Source organism: Diadema antillarum, unplaced genomic scaffold, assembly GCF_040938485.1.
Source record: "Diadema antillarum isolate AM-2024a unplaced genomic scaffold, OU_Dant_1.0 seq00001558_RagTag, whole genome shotgun sequence".
Taxonomy (NCBI): domain Eukaryota; kingdom Metazoa; phylum Echinodermata; class Echinoidea; order Diadematoida; family Diadematidae; genus Diadema; species Diadema antillarum.
Window position 1 is genome coordinate 1,302,370 of NW_027272284.1, and position 22,725 is coordinate 1,325,094.

At 39.9% G+C, this 22,725-nt stretch overlaps 1 protein-coding gene across 1 annotated transcript in view; it reads right to left on the reverse strand.

Annotated features, from left to right (window-relative positions):
• Positions 1-21,071, reverse strand: part of LOC139710709 (protein still life, isoforms C/SIF type 2-like) — a 45,267-nt gene extending 24,196 nt beyond the window's left edge. Inside the window, exons 1-6 of the mRNA XM_071622629.1 lie at positions 20,902-21,071; positions 18,971-20,212; positions 16,386-16,569; positions 15,656-15,742; positions 14,342-14,488; positions 4,369-4,463 (exon numbers count right to left, since the gene is read on the reverse strand). Of these exons, the coding sequence (XP_071478730.1) occupies positions 4,369-4,463; positions 14,342-14,488; positions 15,656-15,742; positions 16,386-16,569; positions 18,971-20,212; positions 20,902-20,946 (1,800 nt within the window). The 5' untranslated portion in view covers positions 20,947-21,071. The remainder of the gene's footprint in view (positions 1-4,368; positions 4,464-14,341; positions 14,489-15,655; positions 15,743-16,385; positions 16,570-18,970; positions 20,213-20,901) is intronic.
• Positions 21,072-22,725: the final 1,654 nt, after the last annotated feature.

A 22,725-nucleotide genomic window follows, 5' to 3' on the forward strand; every position in this document is an offset into this window, starting at 1 on the left:
GATTTTGTTTCCTGTTGGCTTTTCTCTTCCCTGGATGATGTGAGAGAATGCACTTTCTTTGATAGATGATGAGCAGAGTTGCTCGTTCAGAACGTAAAAGAATTAGTGGCAAAATTTCACGTACAGATCACAGAGAAAGATGAAACAGCTTCAGTAGACAACAGTTTCTGATTTTGTTTCCTTTTTTTTTTTTTCACGGGTTCAGCTTTTCTCATCCCTGGATGATGTGTGATGAGAATGCACTTTCTTTGACATATGATAAGCAGAGTTGCTTGTTTAGAATATAAAAGAATTAGTGGCAAAATTTTATGTACAGCTCGCAGAAAAGGATGAAATAGCTTCAGTAGATATCGGCTTAATACGAGAGAACTGTTTGTGCCCTGTGCTGACCCTATGGGGAATGGAAAATATCGCCAAGACAACCAGTAGTGACATTTGAGTGACATGACCACCTAGGCTGCCCTTCTTAGTGTTCCTCATATGATGGCACGTTAGATGACTCAATGATACCAAAAAACATGACTACCATCTTTTTTTTTCTTCTTCTTCTTTTTTTCTTAACCCATTAGGTGTTTAAAAGAATGGATGTCATAGTATCAAAAACTATTCTGGAGTCAAAAGGTTATATTTTGTCTGACTTTGCTGACATGTTAATTAATTGTTCTGATATTTTTTTATTTGTTTGTTTGTTTCATTACTTTCATCCGCGCGTGCTTAAACCTGAGGGTATGCTATTCTGCATGCTGTACCTGGTGGCTCTCATTCAAAGGAGATAGAGTGAAATCTAAAGTGAAATGTTCTTCTCGTCCATAAACCCTGAGGTCTTTATTAATCTTCTGTGTGCTGTGAGTTCTGATTGGCACAGAAAACCCCATAGCATTGTTCACACTGTCTAAAATCTTTGGCACATAAAGGGTTAAAGGTTTGACCAGGGAGGTTTTATACCTGGAGTTCCAACTGGCTGTAATTATTCAAACAGTTGTCAGATTTCTATTGATGTACAAAAAAGTTCCACAGGTGCACTTGTGCCTTTGATGATCGATGTTCCAAGCCACCGTCTGGCTTAGCAATCTGCAGATTCATTTTGAACGTTATCATAATGTTGACCATATTTTGCTTATTTATTTATTAAATAAATTGAAATTTCACTTAATAATAGAGCATGTAAAACAAAAGTCAATTCCGTTCAGAAATTTGCACAAAAGCGTAAATCAGAGCTGTATTACGTGAAAATGTTTAAAACTGTACCATCCTGGAAAGCTGGTTTTTTTATCACGTTTCGACTTAATTTCCCCAAATGAAACTAACATTTAATAATCTTCAAGTACAGTGTATAATTCTTTATTGAGAGATATATCAGACTAGTGCCCGCGTATGCCCAGTCAAGTAATTTTTATCTTCATTTCAGCATTTTCCCCTCAATTTCTGTTCACGCATCCTCGTGTCTGTATCACATAGCTTTTATAAGAAGGGATAGCGAAAAGTAATGACCATCACAAAGACATGTATCTTCCTTTGAAAGTGGCTGGTGATTATGCAATGAGACACGAGTCAATTGTCTTCGTATCTGCGCGGCAGATCCTGTTTGGCACATGCTTCAAATATTTTTGAGTGGCGGCTTTGAACATAGATCAAAGGGAATAACTCTGTTGTTACTCTATCTCTTCAACCTCCTTGGTTTGACATTCCATCTCTTACAATCACAGGGCCTATTCATGCAGAAGATTTACATCATCGAAATGAGAATGCCTAACACACACACACACACACACAAAAGAAAACAGATGATGATTATTCCCTTTAACATCTTGTGTAAACCAGCTTTAAAGGGATTGTACAGTTATGGTTGAGACCTAATTTAAGGTTTCTAACATTTTTTGGTGAGATAATGAGAAACCTCTTATAAAATGTGAAAGAGCATGTAATTCTATGAGAAATTCAACGTTTATTTGATGAAAATTGGTTTTGAAATGGCTGAGATATCAAAAAAGAGCGATTCTAATAAAGTGTGGGACCCACACTTTATTACGATCGCTTTGTTTTACTCTGTTTTTTGATGTTTCAGTCATTCCAAACCCGATCTTCGTCAAATAAACTTTGAATTCCTCTTAAAATGGTATGTTCTGTACTCTATCATAAGTGTTTTCTTGGTATCTCGCAAAAAGTTAAAAACCCAATTCTCATCTCCACCAAAAACTGTACTATCCCTTTAAACAGGGAAGATACAATTGTGTATATCTGAATAGAGGAGAGAATAGAGAAACCCCTCTTTGATACAAGACTTTCACTTCCTGGTTTGGAAAACAACACGGCTCTCTCTCATCGGACAATGAAATCGTATTCCACCACTTCAACCAATCTTTCCCTCGGGATTCAATCACCCAGCCTCGTTTCCTCCTGTCCATGTGCCTCAGGCCGTTTTCACACGGGTTAATAATCGTAATTGCAATACCGAATTACAATCATGATTACATTTACAACTGGAGTTACCATCCCTACACACAGCTGAGGAAGGTTTCGCAGATTCTGCAGTTTTGAATTTGATAGTGAGGACAGGAAGTATGGCTTCTTTTACAGTTCCCATCAATCAGTTTTGACTGCACTGCGAGCATTTGAGGAGCACGGTTTTCCTGTGGAAGTGGTTGGAGGGTCACCGTAAGCTCCGCCCCCCAAAACAAAATTTGGAGGTCAATCCATACACACGACTGTTTTACTCCATAATTCTGGTGAACCATGATTGGACAACACCTCCAGACCTTCATATGAATCACGACTGGAATTACGATTCAAATCCCCCCCCCCCCCCCCCCCCCCCCCCCCGCAATTCTAGTTTGCATACACACGGCCGAAATGCGTTATTCGAATCACGATTCTAGTGATGCCCCATTAGAATCATGATTCAAATTACGCGCTCTCGGTATGTGTGAACACAGCCTTACACTGAGTGATCTCTCTGCGCAGAGAGACGTTCTCTGACAAACTCCCTTCCACCGATGACAAAAGGCTTCCTGCTTGATGTCTGCAAATACAGGAGAATCCTCCCCAATGAAGGAAAGAGGAATTTTCCAGGGAGTGCTTGCCCGACATGTACAAGGGCAGGAGAGGCAGACTCGGGGCAACCAGTGACAGAAAAACAACTCCATGCGGACAGAATAAAGATGAAAAATATTGCCACAACAACGAAGAGGATGAAGTCAAATTCAGTCACAAAACTGTCAAGATTTCTTCCAGTCAAAAAGTATGCCACGACCTTTCCATTCTATTTTTGTTTGGAAAACACGTCATAAATCTTCACCCACTTGAGTGCTTGCTCTGCCAAATATCATTTTGTATAGAACCTGAAAATACAAGGAGAAAAGGGCAACGCTAAGAATGCAACATCAGCCAAATATTATCCTTTTGCTTCTCTTTCGTTATCTTAACCTTTGTTCGAATTTGATTTTTTTTAAAGCCCTTCTCCCTTAGTGGCAATGGGATTCCAATCATATTCACTGTTGTTGCTGTTATTGTGTCATTGCTTGTAATGATCTTGTTGGTGTTGTTGTTAATCATTGCTACTGAAAGGGGAGGGGTGGGGTGCAAGTGCAAGGAACCTTGGCATTTTGACTGAGAAGACATGCTCTAACTTTTAATATTGCTCCGTTTTGTTTGTTTGTTTCTCTGCAATGGCAAAGGTTGTGAAAGAAGTTAGCCTTGTTTGGGCAAAAAAGGGGTTACAGGGAAATTGACCTAAGACTCGAGAGGGCATGCACCAATGCTTATGCCATTTTCCAAACATCTGAATAAAATTGATTTGTATGATGAGTAATCTGTATATACTGCAAAATGGCCAAAAGAACATCATTCTCAGTTTGTGTCTTGATTTGCAGAGACTCCAACTCTCCCGTTTTCGACGGGAGATCTCCCGCCGAAAACCCACTTTTGAAAAATCTCCCGTTCTCCCGTTTGAGATTTAATTTCTCCCGCCCTGGCTCAATGTCTCCCGTTGGAAAGGATTTTATACTTATTGCTATCGTAATCAAGTTGCAAAAATAAGCCTTATAGCACCAGAGAGCATCTATAACCCTAGGAACTTCGCGCTTCGCACACATAAACTTGGGTCTCCCGTTTGCTAGGGGTTTCAGGCGGGAGAATCTCCAGATCAGAAGGAGCTTGGGGTTGGAGTCTCTGGATTTGGCCTTTGTTCCTGGCTGGTCTCACCTTGGATATATACTGACCCTTCAAAGACAATTTTTGCTGGCTTGGTTTACATCATTGATTTTTTTACTAACAATGGTGGCAATCACCATGGTGACAATCATCATGTCATTCAATGGCGCCCTCTTGAATACTTGCTCAGTGTGCCTTTAAGTCTTCTTCCTACTCTACCTGATCTATTTGTCCTTCCAGCTTGTGTGTCTGGGTCCGGAGGAGTCTCAGCGTGTCGTCCTTCCCATGCTGCCTTGCAAACGCTGAGGAGCATGCTGTAAGGGGCAAAAACAGAACAAAAATATACTTTAGCCCTTATGGCTATATGTTTGCCAATTAGCATAGAATTCTGGACACTAATATTGTTAATGCATAGAGATTACTTAACCCCTTGAGGACAGACTGATTTTGCTGCAACACACATTTCCCATAGACACTTGCCCGAGTATTGTACTTGGGACTCGTCCTCAATGGGATAATTTCCCCTAATCCTTATTGTGTCACTATGGCCTTCCAGGTTGCCTGAGACACATTGCTACTCATGAGTGACCTTGATAATCGTTTGCAACTAGGTCAAATTTGAGTGGATTACTGACTGCTCATGAAAATGATTGGCAAGTTGAGCTAAGTGTTCCTGGGCACATAAAGGGCTAAAGCAAGTCCAGTAGCCTGTCATGTATGATATCATTAGTTCTGATATACATACCGTTCAACCATTCTATAACAGTCAGTGATACGATGTATCTGGTCAGTTTAACCCATTGAGGACGAGTCCGGAGTATACTCGGGCAAGCGTCTATTAGAAATGTGTGTTGCAGCAAAATAAAACCGTCCTTGACGGGTTAACACACCTGCACATCAGGGATATGTATTCCACATTTCACCAAGATTTCAGGAGTCATTCTCGAATCACATATGGAGACATGAAATGATAATGCATGGACCGCTGCCTGCCACAAACTCAAATCATTATTTTTCCATGCAAGGAAGAGGCATACTGTACAGATGTCTGCAATAATAACACACAGTAAGTTTCATACTTGCTCATCCATACCCCATCAATTAAACTAGTCATTACTGAAGAAAATTTGAAACTAGTTTACTGAGACAATGTCAATCACTGCACTAAGAAATCAAATCTTGCATCACCTTATTTGTCAGCTTTCAAGACTGCTATGATGAAAAGTGAAGAATTAGTCATAATGTATATTTGGGCTAGAGTCTTGGAAATGTATATCTTTTAATTAATGAAGAGTCTTTAACTTGGATTAGTCATGCTTCAAAAAAAGCAAGAAAATCACATAAAATGTATAAGAAGATTTTGAAAAGGTCATTAAAGCAGCAGCTTTGACTGAACTTAGAACCTTTATGATGACGACGATGATGACTGATGTAACCATAGTGACTGGAGGACAACATCTATTTTTAGAATCATGTGCCTATTACTCTCATAAAATGAATGCACTTCCATTCCTTGGCTTGCTTGAGGTCTCTGTGCGTACTTGTGTGTGTGTGTGTGTGTGTGTGTGTGTGTGTGTGTGTGTGTGTGTGTGTGTGTGTGTGTGTGTATGTGTCTGTGTCTGTGTCTGTCTGTCTGTCTGTTTCATTCCTCATTTCTTCCCAGAGCTGATATCACAAACACACAGGGCACAAATCTTAGCACGAAGAAGCACCCAGAAATAGACCTCACATCTTAAGCCCATACTTCATCATTAATACACCCATGCTAATTACACCCTCTATATGACTAATAGCATGGTGACTTTTTGGTGATACAGCTAGTCTTTCAAGCCAGACCTGACCAATTATTGCCACACTTGCTCCTTTGACAGCCATTAACTCTCAAACTTCAACCTCACTACCTGCACCCCTAATCTCTATCAACCGCTCCCCTTCCCACGAGATACCTGAAATATTTCCATGTACATCTAATCAAGAGGGTGAACACTAGAGACGTTGTCATGTATCTCACAGATTTGATGTTGTAGAGTTTATTTGAGGTGCTGCTTGTTGGATGTAACATCACTATTTTTGTACTTTTGTACACCTCCTGCCACTGATACATTTGCTATCTCTCAGTCTGTGAAATGCTCTTGGATTACTGATGATCTATGGTACAAAATTATTTGGCAGATGAGTGATGAGATAAGATATATTTATTACAACAATGTGTAACAAGACTCAATCAAGTAATCGATGCTCTGTGAATAAGATGCAATAGGCAGCAAACTGTGCTGAGGTGTTGGTCTGTCAGTATTACTGACAGACATTAAATTTTATTAATGTTGAAATTCCTGTAAAATTGAGGAACTACTTCAATTAAATTAATTACAAAATTGTTATCAAACGAATATTTATAGGTTTTCATACAGTTGCTTTTTGTTGAGTTTTTATAGCTTGTTTTTAAATAGTTGAGATCTTGTAGGGTTTTTTTTTCCCAGACACCACCAGATCTAGAACATTTTTTTTTTTAAATTTGTACTTGCCACAATGTTTGCATTAAATTTCATCTGCAATATGCAGTACTTATACTTTTGCATTTTAACTTTATTCGGGTATCTACCTGTAGTTGGTTTTAAACTGGGTCTGAAATCCCAGACTATGAGCCTGAGTACAGCAAGAAGCAAGAGTTGTTTTGCTGTCAAAATGACACATGTACACCTCATGCCTCCATGGGACCTAAGTCTGGATGAGGAATAATCACATGGATGTGATGAACCATCATATGCACATTCAGCATACAATATCATATAACTTCATCCTGAGTTAGTTTTTTGTAGTCGTCTTTTTTTTTTAAAGCTGAAATTTATTTAAAATTCTACCATCAGAATTGGTATCCAAGGTAGTGGAGTGAGGACTGATCTTATAATATTGCAGCACAAGAAGATGTAGTCTATCTACCTACATGTCACTGACATCTTACAGGCAGTTAGCTAGCAATTATATTGACTTTGACATTTCCAGAACTAAGTTTGCCTCCAACAGGACAAAGATCATCTGAATTTCTTTTAACAATTAAGACGTACACACAAAACACAAGACAAGCATTACCTACTGAGGTAATGTCCCAATTCTCAGATTTTCAATGATACATGTTTCCTTTTGTAGCACATAGTGTTATCTGCAGACTGTAACCTGTGTGAGTTACGGCTTTCTGCAGGAGACACAGAAAAATTCATTGTCTTACTTCCTACTATCGAGTATGAAGCAAACTTCTAGCATGATCCAATATTCTGTAGAACATAAAACTGTTTCAATTTCTTGGTCTTTTCTCCAGCATAAATGTGAATGAGAATAATACCAAATGAATTATAGTATTATCTGTTACCATAGTACTTCGTCAATGGGAACCGTGCCAACATATTACCAAGGTCTTTGATACCACAGCTCAGTAACTCTTATGTGAATGCAGGCAATGATAGGCTCCAATTTATGTCAACATCCTGTAGCCACACTTCCCTAAATATCACTGTCTAGTTCAAATGAACTCCATTCACCCCATACACAGTACATGATGCTTCCACAAACAAACAAAAAAAAGGTCACTGTGAGATAGGTACACAAATTACAAGTGGGAGAAAGGAAGAAATGAAAGGAGAAAGAGAAGAGATGGGGTAGATAGAGAAGAAGAGAAGGTGGCAAAAAAAAAATAGAATGAGAGTGATGAATAAAGAAGAAAAAAGAAAAATATAAAGAAAGAGAAAGAGAGAGATAGACAGAGAGAGTGGAAAAGATGAAAGAAGTTGCAGTCACACTGGCAAAAGATCGTGAAGTTTAAGATTGTGATCTTTAAGATTTTGAAGTTTTGCCAGTGTGACAGCAAACTTCTGAAAACTTTTTGCAAAACTTCTCGCAAAACTTTCAACTCAAACTTAGGAAATTTCCTGGACCCCTGCCAATCTTCTCAATTTTTGGGCAGTGTGAACGCTAGTAATTGAAACTTTGCGAAGTTTGTCATGGGACCCGTTCACTATCTGCACAATGAGCGGTGCCTCCGAAGCATGCAGTCATTGTGATATACGTGTTTGCATTGTTACATCACAATCACTAGCTGTCAGATGGTGTGCTCTTCCTTCTTTCTGACTTGCCCACGTGCACCAGTGACCCAAACTTTTGAGAACCCAAAGATTGAGAAGTTTGGCTGCCAGTGTGGACAGTCGAGCAAACTTCGCGAAGACTTCGCGACATTAAACTCTGCGATCATTTGCCAGTGTGAATGCAGCTAGTGAGAAGAGAAGAGGAGGGAGAAAGAGAATGTGTGTGTGTGAGTGAGATATAATATATTCATATGTTCCAAAGAAATAGGCCAAGCAGGGACTTGCTTCTCTTGTCGTCATCGACAGCAGAGGAAATTGACCCAGCAGACAGAGCAACAACAAAGGAGGGTTTTTAATTTGCAACAAATTGCAGTTTCCTATCTCTTCTTCTGGTTGGATATTTTGGCAGATATTGACTCCATTTCCTTCCCACTACATCCACCGAGCCAGAGCTTGGGGAGATCGAGAGACGTACATCCCAGCCAAGCACAATGGTTGCTCTGACGCATGACATTGGAGAAGTTGAAGAGAACTTCAAGAGGGTTATAATTTTGCAAAGGAAACTGGTGGCTGAATGATGAAGATGGTTCCAACTATCTGTAGACAAAGTAAATTCTTGTGATAATTGTATGATACAATGCTGGAACTTCATGTCAATCAATTAGCAATGGTGAAGATAAAAGAAAAAACAATCACATAGTATTCACAAAAACAAAAATGAAGTAACAGAAGGATAGAAGGCTACAAAATGAATATTCTTAGTTCAAAATCACACACAGCTTGGAATATTTTTTTTATTTTTTGAGACTAAGACAAAATGGATTATATGCCAATTAACAATGTGCTAAATAAACAAAAAAGAATAGATAGATACAGATAGATAACTAGATAGATAACTAGATAGATAGATAGATAGATAGATAGATAGAGCAAGGGGGGGGAAGAATATTGACTATGATACTGTTTGCAATATATTGAAATGATATGGGAGACTTGCTATGAAGCAAACATCATAAACTATTACATCAGTTTCTGAGGCATTTATTTGGCACCTAACTATAAATGCAGCTCTCTCACACAATGATGGAAACATTGTATCTATCACCCAGTGGACAATACTTCTTCTCACACTGTACGAGCCAGTCACATTGTATATACGTCAATATGTCTGAATGTCCTCCTCATCCTAGCTCTCTTTAGTCTGGAGAGCCTATCAAGACTTGAATACACAAAAGTTTAAGATGACACTCGGAGACACAATAGCTGATAGCAGGAGAGAGCTCTTTTGATGACAGACGTCCAATCAAACGAGCCAAGATTGTATATATATAATTTATATTCACACATCACTGTGAAACTGAAACTATAGCTTGTCTGGCGTTAAAGGGGAAACATATCTGTATTAGTGGATTTAGTAAATGCAGGCAGAAAAGTTATAGTGAAACATGCAGTGTGAGTTTGGGGAAAATCGGACAAGACATTCAAAAGTTATGAAATTTGAACATTTTGGTTTATAAATCCATGTCCTATCCTATACACAAACATCCATCATGTATGAAATAACTCATCATACCCTGTTACAAAGACACATACAGTAAAATATTTTCAAAATCCTTATTTCCAATCAGTATGTCTGTATTGTGTTTTACAAAATTATGCAAACATCCACTCAAGCACCAGTCAAAGTTGCATAAATCTTTAAAACTTTCAAAATTTAAAATAAAAGATGGTCTAAATGCATCAGTCGCGACACAGAGCGGAGAGCATCAATTTGTAACTATCATCTTTAAACTGTACAATTGCAGCTGGAATTGCCTCCTAGAAATTACATTAGGTATGATGAGTGAGTTACGTGATATAATCAAATTTAAGGATTCGATGTCTTTCCCCAAGAACAAGAAACAAGCTTTAGAAACTAGATGCATCCAGTAAAAGTATCTTTAGTACTTGAAATCCAGCTCGGCATCGATTAACTCCTTTGCCAGGTACCGGTAAGCCTTTATAGGCAGACTCTTTTTTTTAAATCCAGCACAACCACTGTCCTAAAGGAATGCAAAGATGTGAACATTTACATATACCAGCTTCATATTCAATCGTGGTGTACTGATTAAAATCACACCTAATGTGCGAGAGACTTTTTGTCTATCAGCGGTATCTTCAGCGTTCTTTTAGTATTGTGTGTGGGGGAGGGGGGGGGGGGGGAGGGGAGAGGGGGATTGGGATTGGGATGGGGTGAAATAGATCAGGATGTTTTAATCAGCCCCTATTTCTTCACCTCAAAGAGGGTGCTGAATACCACCTTGGTATATTTCCTGGGGATGGAAATAGAGCTAATGACACGCTAGTCTCCAAGGCACCACAGTCTTTTGAGTCCTGGTGTCTATCACACCAATAATCACCTTCACACTTCCATCTTGGTATATCACTTACTGACATACAACACCTGTATACAAGCTTTGCATACGTGCATTCTAGCCTGGAATCTTTTTTTTTTAAAGTGTTCTCGGTACTATTTCTTTGCGAATAACTACCCAGGCGATGTTCTCATTTTACTCATAATGCATTCGTAGAAAAGGCATTCCCACTATTTCCTAGTCATCTCATACATTATCCAAACATCCTAAAAGAAATCTGATCAAAGTTTTCCTGCTGCAATGAAATAAAAGAAGTCTGATCATAGTTTTTCTGTTGCAATAAAGTAATTACCATTAACTGAATTCTCATGTAATGCGTCTACGTGTCGAATTACAATTTTTATGCATGATGAACACATTTCCCCGAAGATCTCTTACGTAAAAGATCCAGCTACATGCTAATCTTTCAAATAAAAAAAAAATAGATCACACCTCTTGAAAGTCAAATTACGGCAAGTTTCTGATCAAAAGTGGTGATTTTACACCTTGCTGATATTTTCTGAAGAATTATTCCCATCTTAATCTGAAGCATGGAAGCATAACTGCAAGTGAAAATTGTGCTTTCTAAAAAAACATTTTGTACACCTTTTTTTTTTGATCAGACACTGTTTTGTTGTTGTTGTCCATGTTGTGGGTGGGGGAGGGGTGTTTTCAAAGCATTTCCACCCACAAATCACACAAAGCAAGGGTTAAAACTTCATAAAATATTGATCATTGTGGAGTTGAGGAGGAGCAGAGCATGCACACATATGGAGACAGAGAGTCAAGCTTCATTCCGACAGTCACGCATACCATTCCTATTGACCACAAACTTTCACAAGTGGCATCTCCTTAATGCTCACTTTACACTGTATCTCCAACAAGGAAGTAAGATTGACAATGACATGAGAGACGCATAAAATCAGCACAAAACAAACAGGAGACCTGGATTATTTACTTTTGTTAACGGTGAGTAATGCCGGGCAAAGCTGTGAGAACTAGTGACTGGAGATCAGTGTAGTAAGAAATAGTATGTATATGTGAGACGATCTCAACTAGATGTCGAGGCAAGAAAAGTGACATCATCGGGGTACTGCGCCAATGCCGCACGTTTCACCCACGGTCCTCAAAAGATACCTCCGGATTAGATTTACCAAAATGCGAAAGTTGATCTCACGTAATCACTCCTAAATATGTGAATCTGACTGAAAAACTCTTGGGGGAAAATATGTATCCTTTCAGATTCTCAAACAGCTGGCTTTATACTCCAGGGAGTCGGCGTGGGGAAGATATGCAGACAAAAAAAAAGGGGATGAGTGTTGAGTGAAGGCTAGGGTCACGGCAGCGGGACATCTTTGCAGTCTAATACCAATCAAGGTGACACGTGCCTCTGGGATCAGTGATTCATGAACTCATTAGGTAATTAACTTACTCCCCAGGATTCCACAAGAATCTAGCACAATTTCAGGGATGCTGCCTTCTTGTTTGAGAACCTGGGTGCATTGCAAGATGTGATGTCAACTTCAAATTCACAAGTACTATAGTGGACAACAAGTTCATTAAACCTGAAAGCACTTGCCCAACTTAAGACTATGAAAGTGCATTAACAACTTTCATATTCTTGCAAAAAACTTTGATTAATATCAAATATATTGCTCTACAAATCTCAAATGCATCTTGTTGGGTTCAAGACAAAACTAGTTTTGAATTTAAATGTCATGCCTTGAGTCAGGTCTGTCATCATTAATGCCAAAAAGTCACATGGTACAGCCACTTAACTCACTGGACTTTGAACATACAAATGTAATTCTCCAAGTGTGCATAGTTCAACTGCAAAGTCAACTACAGTACCATCTGGCAGGGTTCCCTTTCTTTCTGAGAAGAAGAAGGAGGAAGAAGAGGAGGAAGAGGAGGAGGAGGAGAAAGAAGAAGGAGAGAAAGAAGAAGAAGAAGAAGAAGAAGAAGAAGAAGAAGAAGAAGAAGAAGAAGAAGAAGAAAGAATAATGCCCCTTGTAAGATATAAACCATCTTTCCCCAAAAATGTCTACCCATAATTCTCAGCATCTTGCTAACCCGAAGCTGGGGATTGTTCACACTTGAGTGGTTTGATGCATGTGCATCAGTTTAGGAAGAGCTCACATTAGTCTACATCCTCCTCTTGATCAGACATTAAATACTTGTCAGGGTGGGAGAATGGTGAGAAAAGACAGCCTATCTCTTTGTACATCCCCCACAAAGTATGAACAGACTAAAGTTGATTCATAACCCCAGTTAATGAGGTCAATGAGGTAAATACTAAGCCCTTTCCCGTTCCCTCCTTCTTTTTCTCAATTTCTCTCAGTCTCCTTATCTCAGACACATACTCAACAGCAGCATACAGTGAGTCAGGATAACCCCCACTGCCTTGACTAGAGCTTTAGTTGAAAGAATCCACTTCTCATTTCACCCTTGGTCGCATATTTTAGTTAATTTTTGTCATTATTGCTGCTAGGTTCTGCAAGGGCTATGTAGTCATTGCTGCTCATAATATCTGCCAAGACACAATGTTTTTTGTATTATTGCTATTCCCCTCCCCCCCCCCCCAAATAAAAATTCTCAGTTTTGATGCAGATAATACAGTCTTTCAAATAACAATGGGATGTATCAAGGTGTGGGAGAATGATCACAAGTGAATGCTTTGTTGTGAGTTTTGAAAGCCTTTAACCTTGAATATAAGAGACACTATTCAAATTCCATTATCTGCCTGAGAGTGTTTCATTTATTTCCAAGGGATGCGCACTGTGTATATCAACATCCTTGGAATCTACAAAGCATCCTAACTACAACGTAACCTAAATTAAATCTGTTCAAGGAACATCATCCTCTCTTGTAGACGTACATGTAGTAGTTCCTGCTACAGCCATAAGCATGAATGTAGGCTTGTATATCAATCAAGCTACAACAGTAATCAAAGTTACACATTGTATCATCACTGCCAGTAAGTCCATTCATGATCCCTAGCAATTCTGTACTGTCGTTAATCTCGAACTGACAAGTGAAATCCATTTTTTTAGACGATCATTATCATTGCTTTTATCATCACTCAAACCACCATCACAGCAAATCATCACTACAATCATCTTACCACTTCCCCTACCTTCATCATTGCTGTTATCATCCGGAACTAAGTCACTACAACCACCCCCAGCATCGCCAGCATCACAACCACCACCATCATCATCAACATTATCACCATATCATCACCATTGCCGTTGCCGTCGCCATCGCCATCGCACCACCATCACCATCACCACCACCACCACCACCACCACCATCACCGCCATTATTATCACCACCACCATCACCATCATCATCACCATAACCACCATCATCACCATCCATCACTATCCCCATCACCATCACCACAATCATCAACACCATCACCATCACCATCATCACCATCATTACCACCATCATCACCACCACCACCATCACCATCACAATCATCATTACAATCACCATCACCATCACCACCACCATCATCACTACCATCATCCCCACCACCATCACCATCCTCATCACCATCATCTCCATCACCGTCACCGTCACCGTCACCATCACCATCATCATCATCACCATCACCATCCATCACCATCATCACCATCATCACCACCACCATCATCATCACCATCATCACCTCCATTGCATAGGCAATCACCATTATTATCAGTTTCCTCCTCTCACCTGAGTGTATAGCTGTCACCCAGTTCTCCAGCTCTATCTGGTTGTCAGCTTGGAGGAGGTAGGCATCACCAAAGGCTGTGCTGAGGCAAAAGATGTTGTCCCTCTTTGGATGCTCTGGGACTGCTTGGGCCAAACCATCCTCCACCACTAAACAAAGAACACATTGGAATAATAACCTTAATAAAATATCAGGTAATTATGGCTACAACAGATGTGATGAATACAATAAATCACTCAGACCATGACATTTTTTTTTTAATGTATTTTCCCTCTTCCTCTTTTTCTTATTTGTCCCTTTCTCTTTCTTTGTTCTTCTTCCCTTTTAATTGCCCCAGTTTTCTACTCTTTTTTTTAAAAATCCATTCTCCTATGATACCAAAAGAAAGAATAATTAAGTAATTAATGTAAACAATGAAATATTCTTTTTGTTCCTTTGTTTCTCTTTTTTCCCCTCATTGTTTACTTTTTGCTATTCTCTTTTCTGTAATTTCTTTTCCTTTTTTCTTGTGTTGTCTTTTTCAATTTCCACAAATCTATACACAGCTATAAAGCAACTTGAGCATTCCAAAGATGTCAGTTTCCCAGATCAGATCGATCATGTCCTTTCCAAAAGTGTGCTTATTAATCTTCTCTTAAGTCTAAGCTAACCTTTAAAATGCCTTCTCACAACAATTTGCTGTTTTTCACGCAAATCACATTATACCATTATATCTGTGGCCCCGTTTCTTAAAACTTGTCATAGATGTGACAAGCTACTAAAATCCTTGCATCTGATTGGCTGAGAGCAAATTTGTCATAGAAATGTGGCAGTTGTCACTGATGACAAGTTTTATGAAACGGGCCCCAGATTTCATCAACGCTATAAAAATATCTAAAACTACAACACTAAAAAGTTTTGTTTCACATAACTTTTACTGTCAAATCTTACTTCCTAGGGTCAAATCAGAACATTACACTCAATGCTACATATATATAAAAGTTCAAGTAACTTTTTCTTCCTGTTTATATAGTCCCACATATATCATATGAAGGCTCCTATTTATCATGAACTTAGTGTTGCCTTTAAGGTCAATTATGATCATGACAGTGCAATCCTGGCATTCTCGCTTTCACTTCAAACCCTTAATGATATTGATTTCCATAATACTAGTGTCATCTGAAACCCTCAAGGCCTGTTTGTGTCTGCATTTTGATACCGATCTTGAAGTGGTCACGCAATGTTTCCTCCAAAGTGGTGGAACGAACACTTGCCCAGGCCGTTGTGTTTACACAAATCATCTATATTGAAGGAAGGCGAAGGGACATGATATTTACCGAGAATGTGTCTGGGCTCACTGTTTTCATCTGGTGCAGTCCTCTCCTGGCAGTGGTAGAAGAGCAACATTGTTCCCTTCAAACAAACTGTGGAGACGGAAGGTTAAAGAAATCAAACAGCGTTAATTGGGGTTTTAAACAGCCCTCCATGTTCTTGAACATGAATGTACAATGTACCTGGGGGGAGCAGGGAATTCGAACATAACTGAAGCTAAGTGAAACTTGCTAGTGGTAGGTATATGTGATGTTCTGTGCTCATGAAGACCAAGTATTGGTAGCAAACCAGACTGGTATCTCTCTTCTTATATCTCCGATTTGTCAAGTTTCGTCCATTTAACCTTTCTCAGCAGAATGCACACTGGTCACATCATAATCTAACAAAGGACTTTTCAAAAATACTTGGCTCTCCTTTCTGGTTTGCTGTCATAAATGTGGTAGGTTTCCTTCAACATGCATAAAAGTTTCTCTTAAACTATCTGCCCCCTTAAAAATCCCCTGGAATTGACAACAAGATACACTTGTGAGCCTAAGCACTGAAGACCATGCCAAAACAAAAATAAACGACAGTTCAAATGACTACTCTTTGAAAATGTGCTCTGGACAAATCAGTAGGAAAATCTCCAATCTGCTTAAATATCAATATATATACATGAAAACTCTGCTTTAATGTTGTTGAGGATTTAAGTGAACCCATGGGGTATAAAATCAGGAAAGGGGTGTAACAACTCACCCCAGTACTCCTTCCATGATCTCTTGGTGGCCCTCTCAAGTTTGCGCTTTCGTTGGACCAGCGTGCTCTTGACGTTAAGCCAGCCCGCCTTGCGAGTAGCCCCGCCCTGCTGGTAGCAGGAGGCCTGGCTGTGGTGGGAGCTCAGTGATTGGTTTTCATCCTCCTCCTCCTCAATGTGGTCCTCCTTGGGTGTGGTGGAGACAGGGGTGCAGATTAAGGTAACGGTAGGAGTGACAGGGATGGGGGGGGGGAGTGGGTGGAGAGAGATGGAGGACAGATTGACAGGAAAAGAGAGAGAAAGAAGAAGAAAGTGGAAGAGAGAGGGAGTGTGAGAGGGGGCATTTTCAATCATGATTCAAAAGATACACAAGAGTTTCACAGTTCATATTATGACAGTTATCATTCTCTCTTAGTTTGATGTAATAATTTAATACAAAACATATATTTTTCTGAAAGCAAACATATTCCAAATTACACTTATACAGTTTTGAGCAATGAAATGAAAAAAAATATCAAAATATTGGTCTATCATTAATTCTATTTTTTTTTGGTATAGTCATAAACTTGCCAAAACTTCATTCACTTGCAAGTTTCAATTATGTATAACTGTGTTCACTCTCTTTATTTCATGGGTTAGAGGTTTGAATTTAAAAGCAGACTGAGTTTGGCAATTCTCGAAGGACATTAATCTTCAAGTAATCTTGGAAACATACTTAACACAGGTATCTTTTTCTTTTTTTTAGTCTTGATCTGTCTCTTTGTAGTGTAGCAAATGATTGTCAGTTGAGGTAATGCCTTCAGACCCACTACAGAGAAAGTACTACTCATTTTGACAGATAACCGCTAAGTAGAACAGAAACAAGGAACTAAACTGTAATTTTCTCAAGTGATTTGGACCTGACCCTTCAGACAGGGTTAAAAATGGCAGAAATGACAGCATGTGATACGTGCATGTACAATCTTACAAATTATACACAATCTGCAACAGACTGGGCGATTAAAACATGCGCATGATAAAATTTTCCTCGATACAGTTACTCTTCTTCAGTGAGGAAAAGAAGCGGTAGAAGAAAAAAACAAAGTGACCAACTTCTTGATGAGAGTTGGCTTCATCATTAGAGTGCTTTAAAGCAATGTTGCTATGCTCACTGTTTACAGAACCAAGCTACAAATGCATGACACAAAATTGTACTTTGCAGCGGTCTTAAGAAATCATACATGATTATGAAGCAAAGGGTTCAGAAAAAGGTCCCAACACACTTTAGTTTAGGATACAGATTCATTACATGTGTACACATTCAATCATTCAGGAACATTCCAGATACATTGTAGCTCTTTCAAAAAGTTGATTTCCATCAAGAAACTACATCCATGCTTTATACAGTGGGGAGGAATATTTAGAACTTTCAAAATATGTTTTGATCTAGAGAAAGCAAAGCAAATGCATACGGATCCAAGTAGGATCAATTATCAGAGTATGGTGGCTACTGTAAGAAATTTCCTACGACAGTAATGACAAGACAGCATAGGGTATTGAAGACAATAGTTCCTTCATTCTGATCCTATTTAACTCTTTATGTGCTTTGAGTGCCATTAGGTACAGAAAACCCCATAGCATTGTACACACTGCACAAGGTCCATGGCACAGAGAGGATTAATGTTTGGCTCTACAAGAGGGGCTCTACAAGAGGGGCACTCAAGGAAATGGGTGTAGTCAATAGGGAGACAGGAAAGCATTCTTTAATCTTGCTTTGAATAATTTGTCACCTTGAAGGAGGTTTGTATTGCAGCATCCCTGAATTAGTATTTTTTCTTTCATACAATAATTTACACTGTAATCCAATAAGGCAAATTACCTTGTCCTAAATTGGGCATTAGTCCAATAACCACAATATCCAATGAAACATGTCACTATCCGTGGGAAAAACACAGAAAGTTGCCAGTAATGAAACTTGAAACCTAATCGTCGGCCAAACCAAGAAGATCAGTTTGATTTGGTTTTGGTAAATGGAGATCTTAGGCAACAGAAAAAGAAGATTTAAAAAAAAATCTTCATGGGCTCTGAACAGATAATTCATACTATTACTATTATCTATCATTGTGCATAATTATACTGGTTAGTCAGTGAGGGGATAATCTCAGTCTACTTAAACTTGACAACCTTGGCTTGGATATCCCCATGACGACTACTACTAATCAACAACTCCAATGGAATCTTTCCAAGTTTTGATACTGCTGGCTGAATAAAGATCCGGGTGAGAATTCATTATCAAAAAGAAAAAAAAAAATGATTTCATGATTTAACAAGGCCAGACTTCTCTCGTCTGCCAAATTATCTTTCAGCTTTACACATCAGGAGAATCTTTGCGATAGATAGAAAGATTAATGGATTTTACAAGTTACAATACTTTGAAGCCTGGAAAAACCCTGCAAGATTCAAAAACACAGACAAAACATCCTAAAGTGCTATCATAGGGTCATGCTTTACAGTTAGAAAAACATGAAAACACAATACAGCAAATCTAATCATTCATACGTTCCAGAAATAAGATTTTCACACAATTGCTGGAAGAAGGTATGCTCACCTCATCCCGAATGTAGAAATCCTTGGGGTCTGTAGAGTCAAGGAAGTCCACATCATGTTGGGAATGGCGACCTTCACTGGAGGTCAGGGTGCCATTGTCTCCTCGCATTCCTGAGCTGCTGCCGCTATCGCTGCCGATGGTTCCCGCCTTACGCTTCCGCCAGGGGGGCAGGGAGGGAGCGGCTCCACTGGAAGCCGAGTGGTTGGTGAAGCTCTCGCTCTCTGGGAGCGTGCCGTCGAAGCCGCTGTCCGAGTTGTCCTGGAGGTTCCTGAGATGGGCTTCGTAGTCCTGTAACATTGTGTTGACTTCCTCAAGGTATTCCTGTGACTCCTGAACACTGTTGTTGTTGCCGCTCAAGGCAGTTCTTGCATTGAAACTGTGCGAGCGTCTTGCCTTTGTGCCTCGTGTTTGGGCACCGGCCTCCTGCCTCCCGCGGCCATTTTGTCCGCACGTCATCGTCCTCGCTCTACTCGAGCTGATGAAGTTGTCATTGAGGGCCTCGTTGTGGTGGCCTGCCACACGGATTGTGTTGGCCAACTCAAAGTTTGCTGCATTATCCTCAATGAACTTTGCACTTTTCAACACTCCCGGCCCAAGTGACCGGTTGGCTGCGTTTGCATCTCCCGTCGTTCTGTTCCGAGAGCTATCCCGGCCGCTCCCTACATACCGTCTTGGGGATGACCGGCTACCTCTGGTTAGGACTGGAGATGATGCGTTATCAATACTCCCTGGTGCTGAGATACCTTCCACAGTGATGTCCGAGGCACTTACTTTCCTGTTCAGATTATGCACAGCATCGCAGTCCTGGATATAACCATCCTGTGAGTAGGCTAAATCGTTTCCACGCACGGAATTCTCTGATTTCTTCCCAGGATAATCGCTATCATCAACGTTGTCGTAAAATGAGTTCCTGGATGCGCCGCTGCGCTTCGGAGAGTATGTCGCATACTTTACCTGCCTTTGATTCTTGCGTGACGCCAGCAGTCTGCGCACGCCTCCGCTTACGGGCAAGGCAGCCTGCCGCTTGTCCGCGGAGGCCTCTTTCTGTTTCCGACTCGATTTGCTCTCCATCGTGTCTCCAGCGTCACCTGATGGAGGCGCTGATTCCACTTCAGCTGGTTGCCCTGAAGATTTCCTTTCAGTGTCCTGCACACATGCGGGACTGGCCAAGTCCGGAGGGACGTCGGCTGAGTGGAGGTCCACTGAAGAGTTGGAACGTTTCAGGACCGGCTCATGCTTTGGCTGCAGAGAGGAAAAAAAAAGCAATCCAGCTTGAGTTTGGCACAACTTTAATATGTAAAAACTTTTATCTTAAAAACTCCAGGCAACATGGTTAAAATCTACAATAAAAAAAAAATCTTCAAAAAGGAAAGAAACTGGTTTCATCCTTCAAACAAGAAATCAAGTAACAGACACATGAAGGAACCTCATTCTATCTCGTCGCACGATATCTTACTAAATTACCTTATGCTTCTAATACAATGATACAAAGTACTGCATATGCTGTTATTTTCGTGTACAGATATTTTTGCGAATGAGGAGGTCATAGACATTTTCGCGAACTGACACCGACGCTAACGTAAATGTGCTATTACCCTAGCGCATGGAGACATTTCGCGTGTTGTTAAATTTGCGATCCAACTGAGATTCGTGAAATTCGCTAAAATTAAACCCTCATGAAAATAATAGCTTATACAGTACATGAACCATGAAAGGCATCAGACACATATGCATTTCATAAACTTTTGAACTTTTGGGGGTAACACCTCATTAATTCTTCCAGCGACACCTCTCCTATGAAGAGTGCAGTCAAGATATGGGGTTGTGACAATCCACAGAAATGATGAACGTACAACACAAACATATATGAAGGAGCAGCGGTGGAATGGAATGGCAGCGATCGCAGTGAGTCACTCGGTATATATACTTGCCATGTTTTTGGGGAGGTGCAAGCTGCGAAGACGATACCTCTTCATGGCTTGACCCAATAACCACTGACTCAGACGGACAAATCAGATACGATTAATCGTGAACAGGACACAGAGGGGGAGCGAGAGCTAGCTGTCGTGATAGCTCCACGGTCATGGAGCGTTATGAGATTCCCACATTTCAGTACTTCCTCCTGGCACTTACCCAGTGTATGTTTACACGTTTTCCTGCCTGTTTCCTAAGTGCGTGTCTCTGTTTTTAAAACCTCTCCACACACAGAAACCAAAACACATTGAACACATACACCAAGACCTCATCAAACTCCGGGAAGGCCCAGGAACTAAGCGGTCCTTCAGATTCCAGGAATGCTTACGAGAGGCGGACATGACCCGAACACTTCATTCGCAAAAGTCAAAGGAAATTGTACGCAAACTATGATGATATCATGACTGAGAAAGGATCAACATATACCAGTAGAAAAATAATAATGACGTAATCTGTTAATCTTTCTCAGAACATTTCCTCACAAAGTACTCTTGGCATCTTGCAGAGTAATATTGCTAGCAGAAAAGGCAGAACTCAAATAGGTCGAAAGACTAAGCAGAGTGCGCATTCCTCATTAGAAATACAGTAATCTGTCTATTTAAAAAAAGCAGTAAGAACAAGCCACATGCAAAACACGTTTAGAAAACATTTTTGTGACTCAAACTTATTTTATGGATTCCAATACAGTTGCTACTACTTCTACCATTTGAATGGTATTATTGTGGACCTCTCTGAAAACCAGCCTTTGGCTGATGAGGGTGTTCTACCCCACACGAGTGGAACATAAAATCTGAATTGAATTGAATTAAATTGAATTAATTAATTGAATTGAAATGAATTGAATCAAGAAGGCAAGATAAACTGAGTAGATCATTTAATGAAAATGGTCAGAGACTAACATTTCATCTGTGGTACTGTGTCTACAGATGGTAAACCCTCAGGATGGACCCCCCCCCCGTCACACACACGCTTTATAGGCTACTTTTGTCCTAAATGTTACTATTGATAACTATATCATTTGAGACTAATAACAGCTGATGATCAATATGCACTACTAATATTTAGAGCTATTTGTAGTAGTAATGATTAATATATCCATAATGACCGATAAAAATGCTTTCAAACCAGCAGTGGCTTGAATACAGTATGTAGCATTCTAGTCTGTTTATCAATGTAAAAGAATATTTCATGCTATGATCATAACTACACCTTATACACACGCACACATGTGCCTGTATGGACACCTACAGTTGTACAGAATATATCACATATATCAATATGCTGAGCTACAGAAGAAGTGGGGGGGGGGGGGGAAGAGGAGAGGGAGAGAGAGAGAGGAAAAACACTGAAGTATAAATGAAGGCAATTTCTTCACTTGAGTTTATGGCAGCTCAGTTGCCACACTCAGGGTATCAAGGCTTGTATACTGCATGAATGCTACACGTAATGAACACGGAAGACACCGGGAGATTAATTGTCAAGATACCCATCAAAAGGAAAAAACAACAACAACTTAAGAGGAAGAGAGGCAGACAAAATAATGAAGGCAACAATAAACCACATACACAAGATGGGATACATACAGGGCCATGGAAAGGAAGAAGAAGGAAATCTGAAATTCTCCACACACACATCACACCCACATACAAACACACACACAGACACACACACAAACATGTGTCAATGGCACAAAATAACTTTCTTGCTTGTCAGTATTGGTGTACGTGAGGTAAATCTCTGCTTAACAGGAGGAAGTAGATTCCTACATGCACCACGCACAG